Below are 10,122 nucleotides of genomic sequence, written 5' to 3' on the forward strand. Positions count from 1 at the left end.
GTTGTATTATGTTCGTACATAACTAGATTACAGTAGATGCTTAAATATGAATGAGGTGAATCCCAGCAAAAATGACAGACAATTTTGGATGCCCAACCTGGTACATCAAGAAGGGTTCTGATTTTCGAGAAGGCAAATTCCTTAAGCAGACTTAAAGTCTTTTAAAGCCACAGAAAAACAGCCTTTCAAAGACTGGAGTATAATATTTCTTTGTCCTAAAGGGTGATTCTTCTCTATTTTTTGTGAGTTTCACAGACATCTATACAAGGCATGCAGACATTTATGCTGACTTGCTTTTAAACTACACAGCTTACACATTCTGATGGTAAACATTTATTTCAAGTCAACTTCTGAAGAAAGTGAGCTCGACACAAATCTTAGAGAAATAGAATTTTTGTATTAAATAATTTAAATGGTTAAAATGACCCTAAATAATTACCACAAAAAATAATGTGTCAAACTAAAATACGTAACAGTACCAGTCATTATGATTTTCTCACTGAGATTTTCCTGCATTTTTTCACCTCCCCGTAGGAAGTCATCCTAAACCCTGAGACTACTTCCTACAGCCTGACAGAGCTGAGCCCATCTACCCAGTACACAGTGAGACTCCAGGCGCTGAATGGATCCCTGAAGAGCAAAACGATCCAGACGATTTTCACCACAAGTAAGGACATCATTAGAGCACATGCACAGTGGGAATAATACATGAGCAGAGCTTTGCAATAAGCAAACATAGACCTCACAGAAGATTTTCAATCCAATTGTCAGTATGCACTTCATTTGCTTGTAATGTCTGTGCAAAAGTCCCTGTTCCCTTCAAGCTGTCATGTCATTGGCTTTCCTCACTGGCAGGATGAAATTCTTTTCTTTACATCCATCCACACCACCTCTATTGTCCTCAGACTGAGGAAACATCCTGTGTAAAATATCAAAAGGAACATGACTCTAAAATCCAAATAATTGACACTCTGATTTGCCTCTGTATTGAATGCATAGCAAGCTGTTAAAAAAATCAGTGTTTTGAGCTGAAATGAAGCAAGCCACACGCACAGACACAACACAAATCAGTTCAGTCCAAGGAGGCGAATTTTAGGGCAGATTTTTTTCTCCTTTTTCTGAGATCAGTTTTCACAAAGCCACATGGCACGTCTGTTCCAGCTCTGGCAGGACACCTCTGCAGTGAGCTGAATGCAAGAATAGATTGGGTTCTCTGAAGGTCACTTTACAGCTGACATTCAAAAAGATGTTGTTCAGTATTAACTGTGAAACCTTGCCTGTCATTAGTCACACTTTTCACAGTTTGCAGCCTTTCAGGAAGGACCTTCAGCTGTTTCCATTCTCCTTTCTGCTGCTTGTGCCAACTTCAGCCAGAGGACATACAGAAGTGCTAATAAAGATCACACAGCCCCAAGTCTGCTCACAGTCACTCCTTGGATGGAGCAGGATGAACTCCACCAATAGAATCATAGAATCATAGAATCGTAAGGGTTGGAAAGGACCTTAAGATCATCTAGTTCCAACCCCCCTGCCATGGGCAGGGACACATTGCCCTAAACCACGTGGTTCAAGGCTCTGTCCAACCTGGCCTTGAACACCGCCAGGGATGGAGCATCCACAACCTCCCTGGGCAACCCATTCCAGTGCTTCACCACCCTCACTGTAAAGAACTTCTTCCTTATACCTAGTCTAAACTTCCCCTGTTTAAGTTTGAACCCATTACCCCTTGTCCTACCACTACAGTCCCTAAGGAATAGGTGACAATCCACATCCAGAAATAAGAGAAGAATGAAATCTGGGTGTATTTAAGTGATATTTAGCAAATTGACCATAAGCAGGACTGAATGGGGTGGTTTCACTCATATGAATGTGAAGGCAGCCTCAGTCAGGCAGATACTTAAGTCTGGCCTTAATTCTAAATGCACATTTGTGTGCTATTTAGTGAGAGGAAATACTGAAAAAGCACCCTGAAGAAGGATGCTTTTCACGAAATCTCAAAGCTGATGCAAATTCTCTGTAGCTGAGGCACAGACAGGGATGAGTATCACACTGGAAAGGGAGCAATAGCTGCTCCGTGAGCAGCCACAGTCAAACACTCTACTGTGGATACACCTAGAACACCACTTAATTAGACCACCGGCTGAAAAAGTTAATAGCCCAAGTGAACTTAAAAAGAAAAGAAGAAAAGCTTTTTAGGGGTTGAAATTGTTCTGACTGCGATGATCCTATTATATTGTTGTCAGAAAGAAATGCTTAACAACATTCCCCTGTACTTTCAACTGTTATTGTTTGCTTTCGTTTTTAAAAGCCTCAATTTATAACATTTAATATTGTACTTGCTAGCAAAATATTTCCAATTTATTTTTGGTTGTAGTCCTGTGTTTGTATTTCCCCCTCCTATTTCTGTCGTATAATGAGATGTTGGTAGATTTGGTTTTACCCAAAAGTTGCTCATGCCATTTAAATACTTAGCTGGAGGATGAACTCCTATCATAGCAGGAGTAGTTATCTGCATTCACAGTACTTCCAAAAGTGCAGGCAGATGTGCAAAAGCATATTCAAAAGAAAGATTTACATCATCTGCTGTTGACTGTGAATCTTTTGTATGTAGGAGAGGAATTACAAGCCCATTCCTGGGCTCTATACCTGGCTGTGCCATTGACCAACAGATTTTCATGAGTCATCTGTATTCAACAAGTACCTTGTAATTGCTGATTTCCTAAGGACTGCTTTCTCTCTTTGTGTATGTGTGCAGCTGGTCTTCTCTATCCTTACCCTAAAGACTGCTCCCAGGCTCTCCTGAATGGAGAAACCACCTCTGGGCTCTACACAATTTACCTGAATGGGGACAAGGCTCAGCCTCTGCAAGTCTTCTGTGACATGGGCAAGGATGGTGGTGGATGGATTGTGAGTAACAGAGAGAGGGCCCACACCATATTTACATGCCTCTGCCTGTGCTAAGAGCATGGGTAGCAGACCCTATACCTGCTCATCTAAGGGATCCCTCATAGTGCTTTATTGTCAGAGTAGGGCTGACTTGTCTATAAATTTGGGGAATTTAATCTTGGGTAGGACACGTGAATGCCTAGAACAAGGTTACCAGATGTTCCTGTAGTTGGAGGAAAGAGAGGTGTCTCCACAGAATGGGTCACATCAGTGGTTTCAGTACTAGCAAAAGCACTGACCTCCTTCCACCGGCAATTAGGGGTGCTGAAATGACCACCTTAGATCAGATACATGCCTTCTAAAGAGCTAATTAGGTGAGAGGAGAGTGGACTGACTGTATTTGAATGAGGAAAGCAGTGGAGGAGGTTAAAGCACAGGCCAGAGAAGTATTTGTTCAGCAGCCATGTGGCGTGATGGCCTGCCAGGCTTCCCAGGCCATTATACAAGGAACACATCCCACCCAGGCAACAAATGAACGGCAATAAAAATGCCAGCTCTCTGTACTGACCTCCTCAAATCCAAACATGCCAGAGGGACCTGAGGAACAGAAGGGAAGAAGGAGCTGGAAAAATACATGGCTAGGGGACTAGGGCATGTAGAAAGTCTTGGCTGAGAAATATAGAGCAGCAATGGGCTGTTAAAAAAGCAGAAAGGCCACATCATGAAGCCCGGGAACCCAACAGAGAAATTAGAGATTTCAAAAAAGCAAAGCAGTCTTGGTACCATTCAGTAGTTGCAGTGAGACTGCTGCTTTGGATGGTAAAGGCAGGGGAGCAGCAATGCCAAGCTCTGCATTTGTAAAAGACACATTGCTAATCCCTTTCTGTCAAAGGCAGTCTGTCCATAACACTTCTTGCATGTGGTGGTTGTAGGTGTTCCTGAGGCGTCAAAATGGAAAGGAAGATTTCTACAGGAACTGGAAGACTTATGTGGCTGGTTTTGGAGATCCTAAGGATGAATTCTGGATAGGTAAGTGGCAAGAATTTTTCTATTTTAAAGAGAAAACATGAACACAGCCCAGAAGACTAGAAGCCACTTTGAACCCTCCATTTAGTTGGCAAGAGTCTGGGCAAAGGAGGTTAGGGAGAGCATGCTGCAAGGGAGATTGAAATTGCCAGATCCATGCCTAGTTGCATGGACCTACAGTTGCCTAGTCCCTCCAGTTGCAGCTCATAGATGTCATGGTTCTTGGCTCACCATACATACCAAATCAGTGGTCACTGGTGCTCTGTAAGAAGCCAGAAGCTAAGCTGAGAAGCAACTGCAAACCTTCTTCTTCCTGTACTCCTAGGACACCCCAGCAACAAAAGCATACAACTCAAAGCAGCAAAGTGGGGAAAATCAAAGTAAAAAACAATTTTTCAATGCTTGTGCTACATTGTACTGGGTTGTAAATGAAAGACAATAATGATCACACAGCACAACTTTGCTTTTCCTAAAGTGCTACCTGCTATTGTGATCAGTCAGCCTGTTTTTACCTATCTGGTTTTGTGCTAACATTACCCTACAGCAAAAATAGCTCTTTCCTCACCAGTGTTTACGCTCTGGTGTAACAGGCCAGTGTAACCTTTTTATGGGATAACATGATGGTAGAGAAGTAAACACCAGGAGAAAATGAATTGTTCATTTATGCCCACAGGTCTGGAGAACCTCCACAAAATCACTTCTCAGGGCCAGTATGAGCTGCGTGTGGATCTGCAGGACAAAGGTGAGACAGCTTATGCTGTCTATGACAGGTTCAGTGTTGGAGACTCCAAGACCAGATACCGCCTAAGAGTGGATGGCTACAGTGGCACAGCAGGTGAGGGGAATATTTTTGCCTTCTGATTTGCAATTTCCTCCCAGTTGGCTTAAGATAACTGAATGTTGCAGATGAGCATCACAGCAGGTACTTTATGTATGTCAAGTGCTTGAAAATAGGAATATATCAATGTATTTTATGTTTCCATTTTAAATCCTCCAGTCATTTAGGTGCCACATTTTATGGTATGGTTATGACAGAATATAAACAAGTATATTAAAAAGCCAGCTATCTCATTTGGTCAATGCTTGACTGTCATTTATACAGCTAATAATAGCTTGGCACAGCCTCCTGTCTTGTCAGTGGAATGTGCAGCAATGTCCTGCTATAACATGATTTGTAATCAAATTGTATGCCTTTTGTCATCATGCTGGTGCAAACCCTGCAGCCCTTACCAGGGCTTTAAAGGATTAAGAAATAAATTCAACTTCACAGGATGTCTTAATAGGGGATATTTTCATTCTGCTAGGGGCATAAAACAGACCACAGAGATGTGTGTAACCATCACATGGACTTTATGCACAGCCTATAGGGATACAGACAAAGGATATGCAGCACTAGTAGAATTAATGTCTATTTGAGGCGAACACATTGGTGCAGAGCAGTAGTAGCTGCTACAGCCAGTAGGATTCAGTCTTATTACTTTCTCTTCCTGAGCATTCAAGTCTAAGATTTATGGATAGAGCAAGACAGATACTAAGGTATGAATGAGAGCTCTGCTGCAGGCATACACTGAAAGCTGCTCCTATGGCACCCATCTGTAAATGGGCACGCAGACCCTGGGAGTGGGAAGTCAGCGGTAGGCAGACAGCTCTCTGGCTGTGTTTCCAGCTAAAGAAGATGGGTAGTTTTACTGGATGGACCAGCTAAGTGAGAAGACTCCTTTGGTCTTGATTCAGTCCTTGTCTCTTCATCCACACTGCTTTCTCTACAGAGCCAAAATCCAGCTCTCAGCAAGAACTGCAGAAACTGAGCTGCATAAAAACATTCCTAAAGAGTTGAGGAATATTTGCTGCAGAATTGTCACTCCCATATCATCTAAAGTAGGCAAAACACTGACCTTGCTTTCTTTCATCTTCCCCATCCAGGTGACTCCATGACTTACCATAATGGAAGGTCCTTCTCCACCTTTGACAAGGACAATGATTCTGCCATCACCAACTGTGCTTTGTCATACAAGGGGGCATTCTGGTACAAGAATTGTCACCGAGTCAATCTGATGGGCAGATATGGTGATAACAGCCACAGTCAGGTGAGTTTGGTGTTGAAAGTCTTCCATAATGCATTAAGAGGAGGGGAACTGCAATTATGGATATGTCTCGTGGTTCATCTAGCAGGACATCAGAGCACCAACCAAGCCTACCCTCTAGACCCAAGGATTATAGGGAATTTGGCCTGTTGCTTCCAAAACAGGAATTTAATGTCAGCTGGTGAAACATGGGATGTTTTTGTATGCTTTTCCAAGGGAATATCCCAAGTGTAGAGGGAACAATTGTAGTTTTCAACATGTAAACCAGAATGTTCTTCCTGCCATGAAAGCCAGGCAAAGAGCTACAGCTCTCAGGGACAGCACATGGGTTTGTTTGACCAGGTTGTGCATGCTGGTGGCCAGAGCCCTGTGCTTCCCAAAGCCCCTCCAATTTGTTGTGCCTCTGTTCCCAAGTCACAAAACAGCCTGCAGTCTGAAACAAGAGCAGTAAAAACTGACAACAGGAGAAGAAGCAAACGTGTAACCTCCCACACTTCATCTTTTTCTTTGCAGGGTGTTAACTGGTTCCACTGGAAGGGCCACGAATATTCCATCCAGTTTGCAGAGATGAAGCTGAGACCCTCCAGCTTCCGGAATCTGGAAGGAAGGCGAAAGCGAGCATAAAACCCGGGAGGTGGCAATGGGGCTATGGGCAAGGTGATGGGGGGAGGGATATCGAGTGTGGGTGTGGGGAGATCCTCTAGCATCACTGGGTGGTGGGGTGTGAGGAGCTGGTACTTGTACCAAAGCATCAGTGCCCCTTGACCCAACAGAGGCTTCGGTAGCATTCCAAACAATAAGCCTTAAGCATCCCAGCTTTTCCAGCAGAACGGCTCCAGTTGCCCACCAGTAACATCCTCCACACCAAAGACAACGATCTCAAGGGTTGTAGGTTGGGTTATTAATTCTTATTTTCTCAGAAAGCCTCTGGGATAAAGTTCTTCCACAGTCTATCTCTTGGGTGGCCCAGGGGAGGGGAGGGAGAACAGCTTTGTACATTGGTAGTTTGTTTTAGAACCAGCCATACTTTACACACAGAAATGTGTATGATTAATTATCGTTATTATTATTATTAGCTAGAATTGAAATTCATTGGTCATTGGAAAGCCTGGTTTTATATATATATCAAGTACTACAAAGAAGGAGGGGATGGGAAGGGGAAAGCAGTATGGTTTTAAACTTAAGCATAAGATTAATATTATTAATATAATGATGAAGTAATAATAATAATGATAATAATAAGCTAAGTTTTGGTCATTTTGAAGAGAACTATGCTTGGGAAACACAGCAGGACAGTGTCTGATTGTAAATTTTTTTTTTTTTATAAATAAAAGCACAATTACTTTTGAATAAATTTCTACCTTTTTGTCATACATGTTGAGTTTGTGCATAGCCAGGGTATATTTACATAGATGGGGAAATAAAAGAAAGGCTGAGAGTGATGAGGCTGCTGTGCCCGTACTGAAAACTTTCCCTTTTGTGAGTGACTGGTTGTAAGTATTCTGCTGGGTTTGTTACAGTGAAATGCCTGTAAGGATTTGGTTTCTTAGAGAATATATTTCTTATTTTTCCTGCCCAAAAGCTTCTTATATGTTTTTTTAAGCATTACTGACCAGTGCTTGCTCCATCTAGGTGGGAATAACTAACAAGAATACAAAGAAAATACAGATGTCGTTAGGCATCACTGGCAACTTCGAACACGTGTGTAAATAAAGGGCTCTTTTTTTTTATATGAATGAAACCTATGTGTAGTTCCTCTGTATCATATGCTTCAGTTGAAGACAATAAACGATCTGTTGTTTTAATCCAGCCTCTCTGCCCTACTTCAAGGTTGCACTTTTCAAACAGAACAAATGTTTCCACCTCCTCCTTGGCAATCACTGGGAGGTGGCTGGGAAAGAAGATGCTGTCAGTGAGAGCAGATGTGATCAGCTCTGTGAATAAGACTTACTGTGAAGTGGTAGCAATGAGGTAAGGTCAGATAGTGTTGATTTGACACAGAGTGTAAAATGTGTGTGTGCATGGGAAACATGCACATGAAGGAGGAAAGAGGGAGGGAATCACTTCACCTTTAGCTCCTGTCTTCCTCATTATTTCTTGTTATTGTTATCATTTTTAATTGCCATCCTTCCATTAGTGCAATTCTGAGCTTTAGCTGAGCAGTAGCCCTTGGGACTGGTTATGTCCCAGGGCCACCTTGTTCATGGTCTTGACTCAGGTGTGCACTGGGACCAGCTTGACTGTGAGAGAGCTCCAGCACAACAGGAGTTGCTGTATGGAGATAAAGTGCTGCAGACAGGAGCACCAAAACCTGTGTGCTCTGCTTTATTAATAATCAGCCTCAGCAGCTACATTTCAGAAATGCCTCATTTCTGTAGGTATTTATAGAGCATCTCCAGGAACCATCTCAGTGTGCAGCTTTCGTCACTAGGCAGACTTTAGGACCACAGAGTGAATGCTCAGGGATGGTGCAGAGAATTTACTGCCTGGGAACAGGGAATGCCATGCTGCAGAAGTGGGAAAAGTTCCTAACAGCATGAGTAAAACATTGGAGGTCTTCCGTTCATGCAGTTTCTATTCCAGCATCTCTTGGCAGTCCTGCTCGCTCTCCTCATGCACCACAAGCCAGGCTGCCAGCAGATGGCACAAGGAGTCTGTCTGCCTTAGTCTGTGCCTGCTCTGTTCCGCAGCACTTGGAAGTTCTGTGGATATCCAGCATCTGCCATTCTTCACTGTGGTCTTCTTGTGTGGTGACATCCAGCTCTCTGAGCTTCTCAGCTGCTGTTGGTGTCCCTGCAGCAGTGGTCTTTGTTAGGAAAACTAACTGCAGGTAGTAAAGTCCCTATGGCCTCACGGCAAAAGCACATGTCAAAGAACTTACTGCATTAACATTATTCCATGTACTTCGAACTTCCTTCTTCCTCCCCACCCCTCCAAATGGAAGTTATACTAGTGAATATTGTTTGTTTTGCACAGGGAACACATATGGCCTTTGACCTTCCAGAGCACTGGCAAGGGGCTGAGCTGCAGCACTATATTAAAATTCATTCTCTGTAGTTAATCGCCCTTCTTTGGTGTTAGGCAGTATAAAAGAGAGAAAATCCAGTAATGGAGAAATGTGTTCTGCTCTCAAGATGCTTTTCAAGTTATTAGGAAGTGGCACTAAATCTGTACAACTGGGAACCTGAAAGCTCTTGGACTCTGTAGACATTCAGAGGAAGAATTGGCATTTATTATTGACATCACCAGGCTGACTGTATCTGGCTGTGACGCCATTTAACTTGGCAGAACCAAAGAGGACTGCTGGAGACGGGCTCAGTTTGGTACCTCGCTCAGAAGATGCTATTTCCTGTAATTACTCACTGACAGGTTCCCTGATTGGTATCTTTCATAATTACTACTGCGGAAGAGAAACTGGCAACTCCTTCAAGTAACACATGCCAACCCTTGGGAGCTGATACAAGCTTGGTTCAGTACCAAGCAGCTCCACCATGGGCCATTGTAAGGGATATTCACTTTCTGATTTTTCTCTCCTCCCTTTCCTGATTGTAACTTGTAAGAATAGCTTAAAAACACCCTCAACTTTGAAATCTATTTATAAACCTGCCAAGGGTGAACCAAATTGCTGTCTTGTTGGTTATTCAACTTAAAAACCCAGAAATCAACTTAGTGCTGATGTTAATACTTAACATGATGAAGCAGTTTAGGAGAGGAAGGCCTTCCAAACTGTTCAAGCAGCAAGATTCAAGATCTCAAAGGCACTGAAGAGGATATTTGGGGAAGTGAGCAGGATTTATGGGGTTAGGACTGTATCCATAAGGGGTATTTTTGAGACACGTACATGGAAAACATCTTCTCCAGTGCCACAAGTACCATCCCAAGGAGAGAGACCTCCTTTGGTCGATGCACGAGCCCACCCCTGCAGACTCTTGTTCATACTGCAGTCATAGCAAGATCTCAGACTTGGATTTCTTACTTAAGTTTGGATAAGGTGAGTGCTTCAAGCCAGTTGGGCAAAAGACAGCTAGATAGATAATTTTTGGGCACTGAGGCTTAAGTTGATGGCTTTTAGGTTATTAAATCCTCTGGCTTTTTGTGGGACTAAATGATGTTTATTTCTGAATCC

General features: G+C 42.9%; 1 protein-coding gene across 4 annotated transcripts in view; it reads left to right on the forward strand.

The window, feature by feature from the left end:
• TNC (tenascin C) overlaps positions 1-7,801 on the forward strand; it is a 72,370-nt gene extending 64,569 nt beyond the window's left edge. For all 4 annotated transcript variants that reach the window (XM_030507173.1, XM_030507170.1, XM_030507171.1 and 1 more), the window contains 6 exons: positions 535-667; positions 2,756-2,907; positions 3,819-3,915; positions 4,586-4,747; positions 5,836-5,999; positions 6,510-7,801. In XM_030507173.1, the coding sequence (XP_030363033.1) occupies positions 535-667; positions 2,756-2,907; positions 3,819-3,915; positions 4,586-4,747; positions 5,836-5,999; positions 6,510-6,620 (819 nt within the window). In that variant the 3' untranslated portion in view covers positions 6,621-7,801. The remainder of the gene's footprint in view (positions 1-534; positions 668-2,755; positions 2,908-3,818; positions 3,916-4,585; positions 4,748-5,835; positions 6,000-6,509) is intronic.
• Positions 7,802-10,122: the final 2,321 nt, after the last annotated feature.

The sequence above is a fragment of the Strigops habroptila genome, chromosome 15 (assembly GCF_004027225.2).
Source record: "Strigops habroptila isolate Jane chromosome 15, bStrHab1.2.pri, whole genome shotgun sequence".
Taxonomy (NCBI): Eukaryota; Metazoa; Chordata; class Aves; order Psittaciformes; family Psittacidae; genus Strigops; species Strigops habroptila.